This window comes from Pleuronectes platessa, chromosome 12, assembly GCF_947347685.1.
Source record: "Pleuronectes platessa chromosome 12, fPlePla1.1, whole genome shotgun sequence".
Taxonomy (NCBI): Eukaryota; Metazoa; Chordata; class Actinopteri; order Pleuronectiformes; family Pleuronectidae; genus Pleuronectes; species Pleuronectes platessa.
In genome coordinates this window covers 7,481,330-7,499,402 of record NC_070637.1, presented here as the reverse complement: position 1 = coordinate 7,499,402, position 18,073 = coordinate 7,481,330, and the positions used below count along the sequence as shown (strand labels likewise).

The 18,073-nt window shown below is 42.7% G+C and overlaps 1 protein-coding gene across 1 annotated transcript in view; it reads right to left on the bottom strand.

The window, feature by feature from the left end:
* Nucleotides 1-444: 444 nt before the first annotated feature.
* LOC128453632 (kinase non-catalytic C-lobe domain-containing protein 1) overlaps nt 445-18,073 on the bottom strand; it is a 35,745-nt gene continuing 18,116 nt past the window's right edge. The window contains exons 12-31 of the mRNA XM_053436631.1: nt 17,403-17,480; nt 16,614-16,701; nt 16,140-16,332; nt 14,502-15,217; nt 13,721-13,859; nt 11,637-11,896; nt 10,470-10,828; nt 9,475-9,568; nt 9,289-9,386; nt 9,002-9,186; nt 7,382-7,492; nt 6,717-6,864; nt 6,293-6,448; nt 5,938-6,144; nt 5,713-5,798; nt 4,623-4,797; nt 2,969-3,091; nt 2,613-2,672; nt 2,107-2,264; nt 445-673 (exon numbers count right to left, since the gene is read on the bottom strand). Of these exons, the coding sequence (XP_053292606.1) occupies nt 445-673; nt 2,107-2,264; nt 2,613-2,672; nt 2,969-3,091; nt 4,623-4,797; nt 5,713-5,798; nt 5,938-6,144; nt 6,293-6,448; nt 6,717-6,864; nt 7,382-7,492; nt 9,002-9,186; nt 9,289-9,386; nt 9,475-9,568; nt 10,470-10,828; nt 11,637-11,896; nt 13,721-13,859; nt 14,502-15,217; nt 16,140-16,332; nt 16,614-16,701; nt 17,403-17,480 (3,663 nt within the window). The remainder of the gene's footprint in view (nt 674-2,106; nt 2,265-2,612; nt 2,673-2,968; nt 3,092-4,622; nt 4,798-5,712; nt 5,799-5,937; nt 6,145-6,292; nt 6,449-6,716; nt 6,865-7,381; nt 7,493-9,001; nt 9,187-9,288; nt 9,387-9,474; nt 9,569-10,469; nt 10,829-11,636; nt 11,897-13,720; nt 13,860-14,501; nt 15,218-16,139; nt 16,333-16,613; nt 16,702-17,402; nt 17,481-18,073) is intronic.

Here is an 18,073-nt window from a genome sequence, read left to right as displayed (position 1 = left end):
AGGTTTGAAAGGATCATATTAATGTTGGTGATCCAGCCTTGATGTTGGACGTGTATTTTGCATTTCTGCTGCCATGTTCACTCTGCGTATGATTATGCGTGGGACTTAAAATCTAAAATACAAGATCAGTTAACAAATAAAGATTACACAAACTTCATTATACATTATGAACAGAGGAAGAAGGCTTTCAGATTACGATCGTCACCCATGACTTTTGTCTTTTTGGCAGAGAGATACTGAGATGTGTGACCAACAAGCAGAATCGGAGTGATGTAGAGTCTGCCAGGGGGTTTCCAGGCTAAAAGGCCGTGGTGACGGGACATCAGAGGCATCTGAGGGTCGCGTCATGGGACATGGGGCCTCAGCCTGGGCTTGGACATGAGGTGTCGACCTGTTGGTGGCGACTCGCTCTCTCAGGACTAACACATGTGACCGGGCCAGGACTCACTGGAAGGTGGCCTTGACCCGCTTCAGCGTGTCCTGGATTCTCCTTGTCTGTCGCTCGCTGGACTGCTGGACGCTGGGATCGTTGTCGGCGGCCAAGAGGCGGATGTCTGAGGTGGCGAGCCGGGCGATGCGGCGCTGAAGGTAGGCCTGCAGCTCCTGGTCCGGGCTGTAGGAGTACAGCGCCTCCTGGAAGGCGTGGACCTGACTCACAACCTTTGCTATGCTCCTGGAAATATAAATGGATGGACGAGAGGATGAAGCAACATGCGATAGAGTGAAAACATGAAAATAATAAACAGTAATCTCCCGGTGCATATTCATCATTAACAACATCATCAGCTTCTGTCTGTGACCTGATTTGCAGAGAGAGGGATAACCCGGGGTCCACACCAAGCAGCTGTGTATCTGCCTTTCCCCGCTAGAGCTCCTGACCTCAGCATCTGGCAACAACCGGTCTCATCTCAGCTTCTGGGCCAAAACCTCTTTTCCAATTGAACCCCATCCCACGGGTGCCATCTGGTGCAATACTGGCACCCCTACCAACAACCCAAATTCAGCAGCTGTGCCATTACCATCCAGCCGCCACTCGCTGCGACCTCAGCATCTGGTCAGCCATATTGGAGTGGAGAAGAAGGACACAGGAAAACACGTCCTCGCAGTGAGTTGGCCAAGTTTTTCATAGATGCACATGTACGTGTGGAGAGAGTTCATTCTTAGTTATGGTTCTGACAGTTCATATTTGCTATCACAAGGATGGTTATCAGATAAATTGAAGAAAGCTGTGTTTTATGTTTACATGCTTATGAGAATTTACAAGTTTATTGACATTTTTTGTGGAAAACCAAACCAGTGAAGACAAAGCTCTTTCATCATCTAACAACGTGGCTGACTACTTTACTATTGGTGTGTCTCAATTCAGGGTTTCTCTCCTTCAGAAGCTTTCATCATTCCTGAGCAATGAGGGCTCTAACATCTGGATCCTTGTCAGACCAACCCAAACCCTATCCCACCATTCAATGCACTTCGGTGTCAAACAGTAAGACCAAAATGTTGGATACTAATATAAATATCAAGCTTCAACTCAATGTTTAGCCCACAGTACAAATTAGAAAAAAACAGGGCATTCAAACTTTCTTGTCATGTCCATCTTCAGCTCTGTTGCTAAGCAACAAGGGCAGGACAAGCTTCCCCTGCCCAGGAGTGACACAAATTTCATTGGCCACATCCTCCAATGAAAGTGGAGAACAGCTTACATATTCAAAAATAGACTATCATATTATTATATTATCATTAAGATAACTGGAATTGAGGATCAACTGAATCGGCCAGTTTAGTGATAAATATAAAAAAAAGGGCAATTTATAATAATTAAATTGTAAATCAGTAATTAGCCGTCTGTATCTGACCCTAACCCTATTTATACCATGTCAGTGAGAACACAAGTAATGTTGACTAAATACAGTTAATTGAAATGTTGCTACAAGGCAAAGTAAGCCATTGAAAATAACCTAATTGATAGATGTTTACAACAGTCAGTGATAGCAACCAGGGGTTCAGAAACGACAGCCGAAATGGAACCGATTCACACTTGGCCACATCGGGTCAACAGCATCTAAAACGGTCATCACAGATCTAAAAAGGATCCGGCTCATTCCTCACCTGAGCTTGGTCCACTTGTAGGCTCCTGTAGTGAGTGTGAAGGCTCCGATCTCCAGCTGCTGGACGTGCATGGCCAGGATATGTGCCGGCGGCAGGGTGGGCCTCGTCCTCAGGTGTTCCCCACCCATCAGACACAGGTCGTCACTCTTCAGAAACACCTGAGGAGAGGGAGCAGTTAAAAAAAAATTCCAATTAGGCCAAAAGTGTTTGATGCTGTATAACAATGTCAATTCGATGGAATATGAATGAGAGGATCTGTGAGGATTTTCAACACATTTAACCTCTGTACATTTGTTTTTATTACACATGAAGAGGGAATCTGCTGTGTGGAGTCTCACTTTCAGAAGGACGGCCAGCTGCCGGTTCTCAGCACACAGGCAAGTTGCTCGGAGTTGTTTTGCTATTGGTTTGTTTGCCCTGGAGCCCAGTTTCACAATATGTGACCAGCCTTCGGTTACAAAACACCATGAGTGTGCACTTGCACAAACACACCTACTCACACACACCTGCACAGCTCGCAGCTCCTCCAGTATCTCAAACACCTTGGACGACAGATGCTTCCAAGCCTGTTGGCAACAGATGAGGAAGTTGTTTTTAGTAGTTCCAAAATGAAGATGAATTAAACCGCAGCAACACCACTGTTGCATTGTGAGGTTTTTTAATTACTCGCATTCAGTGCTCACACTCCTCGTCTCTTTATTCCTCCTATTCAAATGCATTAACGGTGATTGCTCTCTTGCGAAACCAATTAAACACCAGTTCAGTGCCATCACAGCTGAGGAAAACATTTTGCTCGAGGGCATCCGACTTAATACACAAACTCAGAATCCGTTTTGGGGTCATTTATGAGACGCAGCCTTACTGGTAATTGCCCGACAATCACGTTCTCCAGACCTCCGAGGACCTGCATGGCCGTGGCAAAGTTCCTCGATTCGTAGCAGTGTTTTCCGATCCACAGATACTTGCTCACCAAAGCAACTTGTGTCTGTGTAAGAAGAGAAAAAAACTGAGGAAAGATGCTAAACAAGGCAAAATGAAAAGTGTCAAAGGGGCTCTTTACACTTTTATGCTTTTCGTGGGACTAGAGACGTTGCGTAATGAAGTAGGTCCACAGGAAAAGTAGTTACAGTTGATGTTAATAGTGCATCGTGGAGAGTTTTGCTTTACTGCTACTGCAGATTATTTTTCCATTTAATAAGAAAAGGCTGAATTATATGAAGGAGAATTCTCGTGCAAATGCATGGACAAGTTAAAAAGGCTGAAATGGCTGGAAAGATTTTTAGGTTCTGCTTTCATGTGTAAGCAGGACGTTTAATCGTGGCTTTCAGAATGAGAGATGACTGAAATGCCTTTAGAAGAGAAAGAGGTGAAAGGTCGACTCAAATGTAAATAAAAGAGTAATCGAAGCTTAGCAGAAATTGGAGCTGAAGCGGCAGAAACTGTTCAAGTGTAGTATAAAGTGCTGCAGCGTCAGTTAGAGAATGGGAGCAGTCACACCAGTATGACAAATGACACAAATGTCGATGAAGTGAACTGAACATATTGAAGATTGAATGTATCGTCTACATGAAAGTATCAAGAGGTAGCTAAAGGAAAAAAACACGACCAACAACGATACTGATGATTAGCAGCATATTATAATTATTAAGACTGATAAAGGGTTACATGTATTTTTTTCAATTTTGACATTTATGATAAATTGAACCAATAATTGCAATGACAGTACTATGTCAGCAGGTGGCAGCAAAGCACTGTACTGGTTTCAGAGCGGCGGGGAAATGACTGCAAGTTTTAGTACAACAAATCTTAAATATAATAGCTGTATGGAAATGGCATTTGAAGCTTGCAAGAAATTTACTATAGACAGTGATCGAAAAAACTCAGACTTTATAGCCCTTGTTGACCAGTCTTTTTCCGTGGTGGAAGACAAAGTGCTTAGCCAGCTAATGATGCGTTTGGGAACCACATTATACTCTCCCAAGCTGCTGGTACTTTACAGACATGTCTGTACCTGCCCTGTGATACAATTGCACAGATCCACACAAACCTTAGGCCCTGAGACCTATGTGGGTTAGATTATACACTCGATCATGTTCGGGGCAGTTCAAGTTCTATTACTGCAGGTTCAGTGTCTGTTTAACATTAGTTGGGAGAACTGTGTCGACCTGTCGATCATATTAATCTATCTAATATTATTTGTATGTATCAGTCACACTTCTCACAGGGTTTAACAAGGTGCAACATCCCCTGTCCTTGGATTGGCTTAGAAAAACAGCCCGGTTGAAAAATATTGTTCATCCCAACTAATAACTTATATTAATTGAAATGAAGCCACTGAATGAGAAACAGTTTCAAGTATCAAACCCCATTCAGTAGATTAACAGAGAAGAATCAGAAAACACTTGGGAACATTTGTGACTGACAGAATCTGTGTCCGGTGAGATCACAAAGCTCAGACTGGGACAGTTGCCATGTTGTTTTTCCTGACTCGTGTAATATCGTGTGTCTCCTCTCACCTTGGTGGAGTCACAGATGACGATTTCAGAGGAGATCCAGTTTGTGACGCTTTCAGCATAAGTGAGCAGCTGCTGCAGGTGACTATCTAAGGGTGTCCCCTCACATACTTGAGGACTGCTGCCCTCTGCTGGCGGGATGTGCAGTGACACATTCCTAATGGGTAGGAAAAAGTGATGCAGGGAAATTCATACTGGTAAATTGGTGCATAAACAACAATAACTTTATTATGGTCAGAAAATGTATTGCAAGGAAATTCAATAACTCATTAATATATAAATGTATCAGAAAACATGCCAAATGTCCGCGGATTGCAGATTCTGAATTCACTGACAGGTCTCACTGTGTCTCTTTATAATCCATTTTGTGGACCCACAAGCCTCAGTTCTAAGTCCATTGCGGTTTAATCTATACATCCTTATATATTTATTTTATTTATGCCCACACATGCTTATATAAAGTGCATTAAGATTAATTTGCATGAAATCAGAAGCAAATTGCATTTTTAGTTATTGATCGATTATAGGATTGGGCAACTAGAGTTAAGAAGGATTCTGTGATGCAGTAGGAGTATAGAGATGCAAATGATAGATTATGTGCACCCGATACGCAGTGGCCTGTATGTGGTAGAATGAATGGTGCTGTTGTTGTTGATACTGAGTAGATTATCCTGGTAACAGCAAAGAAAACTAAAGCAAAACTGTAAACAGAACAGTATTTCCATCATTACACAGATGTTTGGTTGGTGAATCACACAAATATGCTTATACAGGTCTTTCCTTTCTTTTCTTTTATACAGGTCATGAGGGGCTGTTGACTCTTTGATGATGGTTCTAAAGAGGAGAGTTGCTGCGGCCCTCACCAGATCATAACTCAACTCCTGTGGGAGATTCTGGATCAACATATCAGACAGTGTTTTCTACCATAAGCATCAGCACACCACAGACTTGTGATCTATGGTGAAGGGCGCTGTTGTGGAGGTGGTGCATGTGGTAACAGAGCATCTTAATGTTATGTTTTCCCTTTAATTCATCATCAAGATGTATTGACTGTGAAGTCAGCAGACATAGTTTAAAGCCAACATATTACACTCACTTGTTTGCGATCAACACGTTGTCTCTGATTCCTTGCACTCTCGAGTTGAGAAAGTGAACTGGATGACATCCTTGGAATATTTCCTGCAAATTAAAAAAAGACTTAAACCTCAAGTTGATTAATCAGAACATCACTATGCATTTAAGGAGAAATATCTCCCTCTAGTGGTGTATAGGGACAACTGCATGAATACTGAATGGATCGAGGATGAGTGCTGTGTACCTGCTGCAGGAGGGTGAGCTGCTGGGCTATGTGCTGGGCACTGTAATCGTTCTGGCTGAACGGAAAGCGCTCCTCACTGTGCAGGCAGACGTTGGACAGACTGTCCACCAGGGCGCCGTAGAAAGGCATAGGCAAAGCTGCAGCAATGGAGAAGGCCGTATCTTTATGCATGGATGCAGAGGGCTCCACCACTCTTGAGATCCTCCACTGAAAAGTTCAGAAAGCGACTTTGAAGTTTGGCCAGGCACTTTTCAGGGATTATGTAGATGTTTATGTTTCCTAACGTGAGCTCATCAACTCGCCGTGCAGACCTGAACTTGAACCAAACAAAAACGTATGAATAATCGGTAGTGACCTTTCTGCTGAGATCCTCAGTCGATGAACGTAAGCAAACAGAGTCATCACCCTCCTCAATGCTGATGAGACTTCCTCTTCCATGGCTCCAACTTGTACTTGGTGGAGTGTGGAGAGCAGCAAGAAGGTCCTGCCCCCGGCTGTCAACAGGAATTACCTGTGAAAACATACAATAAACCAAACACAGAATATAAACAGTTACTAAAGAGACAAAAAAAATACATGACAACAATGAATAAACCCGCCACCAGCACATGCTGATGTGGTCAGTGGGGATACACACTTCATCTAGAGTTAGATACAAATTTCCGTCGACAAGTGTTGGTATTTTCTGTCATCTAACAAGACACTTAAATGACTTGAGTTTAATTTGTTATATTATGTTGTAACATTATTAATATTATGGTCGGCCAGAGGTTATGTACCTCAGTATTAAGGAATGTTTCTAATGTATCCACCAGGCCGGACTTTGGTGTGAAGTCCACCTGTTTACAGTCTGTTATCCAGATGTGGAGCAGGTCCAAACTGCGATGGAAGATCTTTTCACTCTCTGCTGACATGTCTGGAGCTTCTCTGGAATAAAAATCAAATAAGATCATCAAACAATTAGCAGAAAGGGTTTCATGCACTGAGTGCTTTAAGGCTTCTCATGGGTTTTATGGCAAACTGTACACTACTACTCTACTGCACTGTGTTGTGTTTTTTGTGTGTTTTGTATGTGACAACTACATGAAAGGTTAAAAAAGAGTTGCAGCAGAGAGAAACTAAAACATCTGTATATTTGACAGAGACCTGTGAAAAGGCCAAAATCCACCACGAACTGATCTTATTATTACATGTTAGCTGATACCCTTTATCTTTCTTACCTCTTTGCCACAGAGCTCCATTGTTGTCCCAAATTGTTTTCAAACACACAAAGCCACACTGTACTATATCACCTGCTTCTGCTCACAAGAGAAAAGGTCCACTAGCAAATATAGTCCCGAAAGACGCTACTTAGATTGGAGATGTTTTTTTCTGCACACTGTAGCCTACTCCACTGCATTATGATGTTTGTCTATGTGTCGATGAGCTAGCAGATATACTGTACCTTGCAGCACTGATGAATTTCTCCATTATGAACTGCAGCAACTGCTCAGGCATGCAGAAGAAACGATAGGTATAAAGGAACTGCTGGATGTAGCCCTCCACAGCCGCGTTTCTGTGATGGGAATAATCATTTAATAAACTTGATTGTAGGATAGTAGACAATAGTAGTATAACTGTGGAAAAAGAACAGTCCCTCATTATGTTCTTTGTTTCACCCGGGCTCTGCCTCCCACTTCTCTATGCCAACAACATTTTAAGAAAAACCTTTTCCAGCCCCGGATCACTTTAAATGCTTCTTTTCACTGAGAGGAAGCAGTGGCGTCATTCAATGTTCTCCAAAATCAAAGCACTGTTGGTGGTGGCTCTCATGTGAGCTGGCAGACAAATTCATCCAAATCCTCCAGGTTTAAGGGGGTAACTTTGGTTTCAAAAGTGTTGATTTGTGAGTGTTAATGTGCATTAGTGTTAATTCACTAACCTAATGATAATCTATAGGCCTGTGTGATATGGCCATACAATATTGTGTTGAAATAGAAACGTGTCTAATGCTTATTATGATGTTCGTTTTCATCATTTATTTTGTTGTGCCACAAATTACACTCTTGTTATTCTGACAGTGGATAGTTATCTGAAACAATCTCATGTCGAATTCAGACTGATCCTAGCACAAAGTTTCTGCTACCTTGATAGATGAGGATTAAATTACACCCTTGTCTATGTTTATTTCTTTATATATCTGTTTGTGTAGTTTGACTAAGATGTGAATAAACTGACTAAGCTGTTTATAAGCCACCATCTGAGAACATTAACTGAAAACCAGTCTTATCAATGTGTTAAGTGAAGCCCGGCTTTGGCCGAGGCATTGGACACTCAGGATAAAATGCATGGATTATAAACTTGTTTCTCTTCATGTTCATGCTGTTTCCCAAAGCAACACACAAAGCACATTCTACAATGTTAAAGTTCAGAGAAGCCGTGACATTGTTTACATTTCAGATTTAAATCTAGACAATTTGTAATGTCACCGACGTTGAAACAGAATTTAAAAAACAGAGCAACTCCACTCACTATTTTGAGTCAATCCCACAAACTGTTCTACATCATCCTGCGGCTGTAAATACTCACATATGAGTTTTAATCTGCAGGGAAACATCATCCCACAACAAACAAATGCAGTGCAATACAATACAAATTCTGCTTTTGACCTGCTGGTGGCACTATACCACCATCAGTAGGATTCATCCTCTGGGGACATGAATGTACAAAATGTCACAACCTTAGTCTGAGCTTTACTGCTAGCATGTTGTTAAAGAATCCCAGCGATACTATAAACTAGGACTTTCATGACACCGGCTGAAAAGAAAGTCTTGGAAAAACGTGTGTGTTGTACAAACAGTAACATGGAGGATCTTCACTGTCTTGGTGCAGTCTTGAGATTTTCTGACCTGTGAAATCCCTTTGCTGGACACATGAAATGCAGCAGGGAAGGTAAATAATTGAGCGCAGAGCCTGGATCACAGGGGGCGCCCAACACTTTGAAACAGCATCACAAGTCCTACAACTTCATGGCTCAAGAGGCGACGGCTTACACATTTCAAATATAAACCCTCATTAATAGTACCTGGTGTAGAGGTACGCCATGAGGCCCAGCGGGGAGCCAGCCAGAAGAGTTCTCTTCCCTTTGCTTGAGCCAAAGTTCAGACCAGAGGGGTCCTCGGAGGACTGGAGGTCCAAGGAGCCAGATCCTGAGACAGCCAAAGAGGGTAATAATGAAACCTCCAACCCCCACTGCTCCACACTGAGAATCTGCAGTAATAAAGGAAATCATATCAAAGGTAATAAAAGTAAAACTGTTAAGACATCCATGAGGAAACAGCAGTGTTGAGTATTGCATTGCTTTGCCAGTACCTCAAGGTATTTTTTCACACAGTCCAAGAAGATCACTTTGGATCTGAGTTCCTCAAGCTGGGACTTGAGTTTGGAAAGCATCGATTTGCTCCCAGAGCCTGGGTGATACAGTACATAGCTTTAGAGATTATATAGCAAAGCAGGCTATTTTCTTACACCAGCTGGGTTAGGAAACCGGCAACCAACCTTTATTTTTTCTCTCTTGTAGAATGAGCTTCTGGTAGAAATTTCTAGTTTTCTTCAAGTTCCTTGTTTCAATTATCAGCTGCTGCTGCAGTTCCTGTTCAAAGGAGATCACACAAAATCACACAAAGGCCTTAAAATAACAGCACATTGCCTTCCACTAAGAGAAGCCTGCAGGTGTTTCCAGTGTGTGTGTGTGGGGGGAGGACGGTTTTTATTTCCCTTTTTTCTCCTCTGTTCATTGTGGCAAAAGAACGAATTGGCTCTTTTGAAGTGAACAGAGTGAGAAGTCGCCCAGCTCTTAAAAGGTGTGCTATTAGCTGCTGCACAAACCCTCTGAAGGAGTTGTGGTGCCATCAAAGTGTGCAAACACAAAGACTTCATTAATATTCTTTTGGAAGTGATAATAACTTCCTCTGCCAAGGGCTAAGTTCAGCACATTAATATTCAGATCCAGTTTAGAGAGAATAATATGCCAATTATTCCAAAGCCCCTCGCGTGTTCTTATGTGTCCTATTTACCCCCAAAGCCTGACCATGCCCACTTCATTACAGTTAAGAAAATAGTTCCTGGACTTATTCATAAAACTCAACCTAGTGACAGGCTGGATGGAATTGGGAAGCTAAACTGCATGGAACCAGCACTTTGATGGCTCATTGATAATAAGCATAAATAATCAGAAATCATATTATCCTAATCTTATCCTTATCTTACAATACTATATAGATCCTTTCTGAGTTGAGTTGACAATAATTAAAACACATTCTGTCTTTTTGATAAAAAATATCCAGACCTCGTATAATAGCAGCGTTTGCATTAAAAAACTAAACTCAACACACAACCCATCACTGCAACAAGCAGAACATACAAGAGGCATTGTGTTAGTGTAATAGAACCTGATAAATAAATCAGAAGCTTGGTGCAGTCTGCCGTGTGTTCAAACACAGAGTAAAGGTCACATATGACTCACTGGCGTTCTCCTCTACAGGTTCACTCACCTGGGTTTTCGAATCCAGACATGGCGATCCTGTGTGCTGTCCCAGATTCACTGCATACTGCATCACCTCTGGACTAAAACTGTCTTCTCCAAAAAAGGCCAAGGTCCATGCCGGGCTCAAGCTGAGGCCCGCTCCCCCTGCTTTGGATCCGGGCAAGAGGAGCTGCTCTGACACCAGGGAGTCGCTGTCCTCCATGTCCTCCAAGCAGTCAGGGCTCATCTGCTCATCACGCAGGGCTCCCAGCAGACCATCCTCTCTCGCCGACAGAAACTCGGCTTCAGAGGGGCTTTCATCGCTGCCCCCCACTGAATGATCTCCTCCCTCCATGACCCCTGCGTCTGAACCGTCCGTGCTCGCGCCTGCAGACAGGGGCAGCAGAGAAAGAAAGAGAGGGAGGGAGAAAGAAGCAAAAGAGAGAGGACTGAACCACAGGGAGGGCAACCAAACAACAAAACAAACTGGATTTGAGGAGAAAACAGAGAGAGAGAGATCAGAGGGTGGTGCTGGGGGTAGTTAGTGCTCCCCCTGTTGTGGCTGTACAATGAATCCACTGTTGAACAGATGAGCTTAAAGGCAGTTCAACTCGTTCTATCACCATCTTTTTATCTCAAGTATCTTGCAAGTGCCTGTTTGTAACCAAGACCCTTTGTCTGACGTATATTAATAGCTCCAAAACTGCGTATGATAGAGCTTGTGAGTGTGTGTGAATATCATTGGTCAGGATTGAGCTTCTGGAACGAGGAGAGAAAAAAAGATAATACATATTCAAAAGCCGCTCACAGCTCCTAGGACTTTACTCAGAGGCCAAATAGAGGAATAATTCATCACAGACAGGGCTGCTGCTCAACAGTATTTTTTTATTTGAAGCCAGTGTTGCAAACACTTATCAAATACTATCCCTTAATTCCTCTTAATTTACATAGGGATACAGTGTCTTAGTAAATGCACAGTTTCCTAATTGTCAGTGGCCCTCCACTATGTTTGGTTGGGAAACGTTAAAATCAGGAAATGTAAGGTTTTATAAGATATTATTCAATTCTGAAAATGACAAATCGGCATTTTACAAATTTGCAAAGTTGAACCGAACATCAGAAATCAACCCCCTGAACAAAATCTTTTATCGGAACACATACAGTATCAAAGTCAACATTAAAGTCGGCCTCCTACCTTGACTGATGCACTGTTGACTCTGCTCCGATCTTACTTCAACATCTCCAGGTGCACTCTCGTTTCCGTCAGGGCAGGAGCGGGCCTCGGCCTCTTCCATAGAATCCACAGTAGCAGGACTGGAGGTGTGAATGTTTCCATTTAGATCAAGATGGCCGTGCAAGCAAACTCCTGTCTTTCCTTTCCACACGGATGCAATCAAAGGTGGAGTACGGGCTTCCCTTTTCACAGCCTTTGATGAAGGATGCTCATTAGAGTCGCTGTACGGGGCACATAAGATGAGAAAAATAAATAAACCATACATACTGTTCAAAGTTAAAGACAGTCAAAACCTATTAAAAGGATAACACCAATAATATTCCTTTAGGTATGAACATTTTTATATTTGAAAGAAATACAAATGATGATGGCAAAACACTTGACATCACATAAAGCATCTTGCAGATCACACACCCATTGATCCGTAAAGTGTAACTGCACCCTGAGACCCGCAACGCTCACTCCAATCCGTGCAACAGTTAGAATGGATCATGTCTCAATTTCAGAGGATTCAGTCCTGCCGCTCTTCCCTGTCTGGAGTCAGAATAAAAAATAAATGTAATAAATAAAAAAACTCCACAGCTGAGCCCTGTGGGCGAGCCCCCAGCCACAGGATAACTGTCTCTCTCCCTCTCTCTCTCCCTCTCCCTCTCCCTCTCCCTCTCTCCCTCTCTCTCTCTCTCTCTCTCTCTCTCTCTCTCTCTCTCTCTCTCTCTCTCCTCTCTCTCTCTCTCTCTCCTCTCTCTCTCTCTCTCCTCTCTCTCTCTCTCTCTCTCTCTCCCTCTCTCTCTCTCTCTCTCTCTCCCTCTCTCTCTCTCCCTCCCTCCCTCTCCCTGCAAAGTGTCTCACTACCACAGCGGATTAAGATGGGGTCTCTCAGCACGGTGCCCTGAGCATGAGAGCACGACAACGGCTTGATGAAAAAGATGTCTGGGAGAATTGGCAGGCTCGACCCTCTGCCCGTCTCCACCTCACATACAAATGAAGGGAGACAAGAGCGAAGCATGGACTTCGTCGCCTTCACTCATGTATTCATTCATACACTCCCAGTGCCACTTACCAGTAACAATGCAGATGAGGCTTTACATGTATCTTCAGTGTATCCAGACGTTCTCCTGAGCACTAACAAACATGCCGCACGGCTGTTACCATAGGGACCCCCTCAGCTGCCGACTGAAGTTTACGTATGAAGTGCACGATGTATAAATTCACATTTGCATGCTGTGTATGGGCGCCGTGCACGTGCAGGTTCTGTTTACTTGGATCATTCTGTGTGTCATGTTCTTCACAACCCACATGAGTATACATTTAAAATCTGGCCCAGCTGGGTTACCTCCGTGTTTACACCACACAAAATATTTGTTCTCAATTGAATCTAATTTCACCTATCACTTATAATCTCCTAATGTTGTGACTGATTGTGTTGATTCGATTCACCCGGAAACCCACCGTCTGATGTACTTAAAAGAATAAAAACTGAACTGTGCTGAGAGTGATTCAGTCATTGTTAGTTAAGTGATATTTGCCACACATTGTACTGTGGGAAGAAATTATGATGTAATCACAGGAGAAATGTCTTTGTTGTGTGGTTTTGTGTGAAAGCCCACCACTGTTTAAATCACAACATGTAACTGCTGCTACACCGGTGAAGTGTGATCCCACTGAGCTTCTAAAAAGTGGGTAAAATTACAGTCAGTAGTTATAGGGTAGGCTGTAGACCCCTCACGGCACCCAAAGGATAAGCAGCATATAGATGGATGGATGGATGGATGGATTGGTTTTCTGAGAGTACTGTTCCCAAAGATTACCAATTTGCTAATATATATTTTTTTTACTTACCAAATCTAACCCTAACCCACATCTGAGAAGGACAGATTTCAATATAAAAATATTTATTTTTATATTGCATGTTTATAAAACAGCCTAATATAGTATATTATTTCAATTTTTACCTGATTTATATTACATATTTACACTGCTCTTTGGTGCTGAGGTGTCAATTTTGAATCTCCTAGTTAAAGACACATGTTTGAAGCCCTACTCACAGTGTGGATGGGCTGTAGTTGACGAGACAGTGTAGAACACCCAGCAAGTCGTCTTCCCAGTACAGACCACCGAACCTCTCCTTCACAAGACAGGCAAACGTGTGGTACTGGAGGTCCTTCAACGAGAAGATGCACTCCCCTTGGAAAAGACAAAAAGTGGACTTTCAAATGGACGTAGCTTTGTTGTTTATTGAAAAATGACAACGCTGACGATGATTAATGGGACTAAACAAACACCAAGCTGTTCAGAGCCCACTCAGACATAAGAGCATCCTTTCTCTGTGAAACTGCAACGGCCTAGTTTCCTTCTGCCATGTGCATTGACACTTGTACTGACGTCAATGGATCCAATGAGTGTTACAGATCCACCTAGGGGCATCCCAACAGCTCCTTATGTGACCAGAGAGGTGGTGGAGCCAAACAACCTCCCAGTGTACACTACAATATACTGTGTGTGCTGCAACACAGCAAATTTCCCAGGTGGGGGACTAATAAATCCTTATCGTATCGTATTGTATCTTCCATGAACTCCCTGACAACTGCATGACAACTGCACAGGCATCAGGTTTGTGAAATGTTTTGCTGTTTATCAAGTGTTTTTCATAGAGAAGAGTTCAAAACCACCCCCTTCCCCCAGGGGCATGAACTGTCAATATCGACTAGTACATTTTGTATTTTGATGCGATTTTTGGCCCTATCACCCAGCGCTTGTGGATATAGTAGGTTTTATGTGGTACAAACGAAGCAACAGAACAATCACATGACATCGAAAGATACATACCCATGGCGAGGTCCTCTTGTCCATCATCCAAACACCCATCAGGTGAGAACTCTCCTTTGAGCAGGTCGATCACCTCCTGTAAGGCAGGGTGGACTTTGGGGGCGATGGACTCTGCAGGAAGTTGCCTCTCGACTCGTGTCCCCGGATTTGTTTGTGCATTTAAAACTCTGGTCACACTGCGCTCCAGGCGGCTGTCAGAAATGATGGAGCTCCCACTGACGTTTGATGGCGGGTCACAATCCTGGGGTTTCGGCCTCACAGGCACATTCAGACAGTTAATAAACGGACCTTCAGTGTTCTCTGGAACTGTGATTAATCCTCGCAGAGGCTGTGGGACCAGGGAGAGATTTATATCCAACCCGAGGAGAGACTCGGGAGCCCTGACCTGCACAGGCACTAAAGAAAGATGTCCTGTTGTGGGATCCTGACAAAAGAGGTAATTGTTGAAGACACCACAGCCGTTGAGGTTGGTGGATAAAGGCCGAGGAAGAGACACTTCGAGACAAGAAATATCAGGGAAAGCAGAAGAAGAGTGGAGCTTAATGTTGGCGCTGAAGGTTGAAGAAGTTGTATTTCCGACTGGCTGATAAACCGGCAGCTCCTCTGTATGTAGATTGGGCTCAGTCTGTGCTGGATGTGGGCACTCAGAGTGTGGAGACAAATCAACATCATTTTCATCCATCTTTTCACTGGTTTCTGTGAAACCATCCACATCCCTGCAAAATAAACAGTTGCCAATGGGGTTTAAACTTTTTTCCTCTTTTCAAATCTGCAAAGCTTTTTGTATAGATATTAATTTAACTGCTAAAATTGATTTGAGCTGAGTTTAAAATGAGATTGATTTGATTAAATAAATTGTGTGTTCAATGTATATATTTATGTACAAGTTTAACGTATCACTATGAAGTTATTTGGTTAATTTACACTAACTCAACATGACAGGAAACACCTAATTAAATAAAACCCTTTGCATTGAACTTATGTAATAAAGTTACATTGATATTTGGCAGTTTCAGGCATAATAGAAAAAAATTAAAAACAGTAGTAAACAAATGGATAGGGGTTAAAACATCACATCCTTGGCTGAGGTAATTCCAGCTATAGCTCATAAGTTCATAGACTAAAAACAGACTAATGAAGATGGAACTTAGGGGAACTGCTATCCTGGCTAGTTCCAAAGAAAGCTACCAGCCCCTCTAAAGATCAACTATACATTATATCTTTGTACATTAATAAAAGCCTAAAAGTGACTTTTTGTACAATCAGATTCACCCAGTCCAATAAAATGCTGAAATTCTGGTCATAGATCTGTATCAGTGAATTATGTAATGATATCAGTGTGTGCGTGCAGAGCCAGCAGGAGATCAGCAGGCTCAGAAATAGAACTGCCCTATTCCTTGTTCAACCAAAATTGTGGGGTTAGTAAGTTTTGATGATTGATGGACTTGTTTTCGCTTTGGACACAGACAGACAGTTTCCCCTCTTTCTTTATTGGTGCCAAGAGAAGCTAACACTCAATATTAACTCTCAAAGAAACTCTTAAAGAAAGTGTATATCCCAAGATGCCTTAACATTTTATGAAAAAGCATCAGTTGAAATGTGCTGTGATAATGCATTTTCTTTTTTGGAACATTGTACCCTTCAGTGGCAGCTCCAACGCGGTGGCTCTCCTCCTCTGAGTCCCCCTCACTGGTCAGGACGATGGGGGTGAAGTGTGTGGCGGTGGAAGTGAAGGCCTCTGGGAGTTGTTGTCCCTTGCTGAGTGGATAGCTGTGGGGAACAGGGCCAGGCACAGGAGCCAAGCGGCTCTCAGTGGCCATTGGCAAAAAGCCTACACACAGTTACAACAATGCCAGATACAATATCAGTGATATTGTCTCATGCAGGGAACGTCTGTAAGTTACACAAAATGTGTAATAATTTAGGAACATCTGCACCTGGGACATGAATTCAATCAGCAGCCGTGATGTCTTTTGATTTTTAGGAGAATGAACTTCAATCATGAATGTGAACGAGTTTTCATAATACTTGACACATCCAGTGTGTAATATGTACATTTCGGGTTGACCTTTAATGCATGAGGGTCATCGATATTAAGTGAAGCTGTCCTACCGCTGTTGTTAAGCTCCGACTCTTCATATGAGCTGTGACGAGTTCCTGTTGCACTCAGATCTTCTGCATCAGTGACTTCTGACACTGGCTGAAAGACAAATGAACTTGTTCCTTACAAGAGAGAAACAATTACATTTTCAGTGAGTTGAAAGACTGACAATAAGCACACTGGATCCATACTACTGTGTTCTTGTTCAAAACGATTTCAGTCCACACAAGCGTTTTGGCTCCGTATTCATAGTAACCCACCTGAAAATGCACATCGACTGACAACTAGGCAAGTAAACTGGGCATGCATGTCCCAGTTTAAACAGAAAGGCATGTGTGGGGCGCTGGACACTGGAATTGTCCCAGATCGCAAGAATAATAGCTCGTCTCCTAATCAAGTAAGTAGTAGTATCCCAGTAAAATGCAGAATTGAACTGCACAACGGCTTTGGTCATATAACATCAGGGTCGGCAACGCTTGTAATTGATTTTCCATGTTGTGTTTTTACACTGGCAGCCAAGGCTAACGGTGGTTGTGTTTTCTTCCAGAAGGGGGTCATGTGATAGGAGCCCAACAAATCGGAGAAGACTAAACAGACAGCAAGCGCTTGTGACTGTCTATGTCATTCATTCAAAATGCCTACGTTTCTGCCCATTCAGGATAAAATGCATTCAGAGTAGTGTGGATGCCAGACGTAGCCACAGCAGGGTTGCGTTTAAGTAGTGTGGGTGTAGCCTGAGATTTCAAATGAAGACATGAAAGTGTGGCTGAAGCCGGGAAGAGAAACAGAGGGAAGCTTACCGGGTGAACTCGGCTGATCAGGTGGTTCCACACGGTCTCTGCATTTGTCCCTTCACGGGATAAGTAGTCACGACAGCTCTGGAACACATCCACATGAAAACAAGTGTGACAACAATGCAGCACACTTCACACACAGACGTCGATAATGTCAGAATTAATTCTGCTCTGACACAACTGGAGCATTGGTTTAAATGAAAAACAGCCCGTAGTCCTAAAACTAGCAACCACTCAACGACTGAGTGACAGCAGCAGAATCCCAGTGAATGATGGTGTTTTTGCAGAAGAGTCCTTGGTTGAGAAAATGGCAAAGCACTTTGACAAATTGGATTCACTATATACAAATTACAAGTGGCTTTCTTCTTTAAAAAAAGGTGATGCCTGTGTGTAAAGGTTGTGAAGTGGTGCGCAGTGATATGCAAAGTTAAATCAGGATCTATTTATAGCAAACCTTTCATGGAGGTACATTCAATTCAAAATGCATTAACGGATAAAATAAAAGTAAAAAATTAATAAGAAGAAATAAAAACAAAAAAATTATTGGGGGTTCAGATGGGTTTATCTAAAAGTTACTTTTCTATACCAGGCCTCAGTGTGAATGTCTATTCTTAGGAAGTGACTAGAAGTATAAAGAGCCTTCAGCCATGCTAGCAGCTCTGTGAGCCTGTAATTAG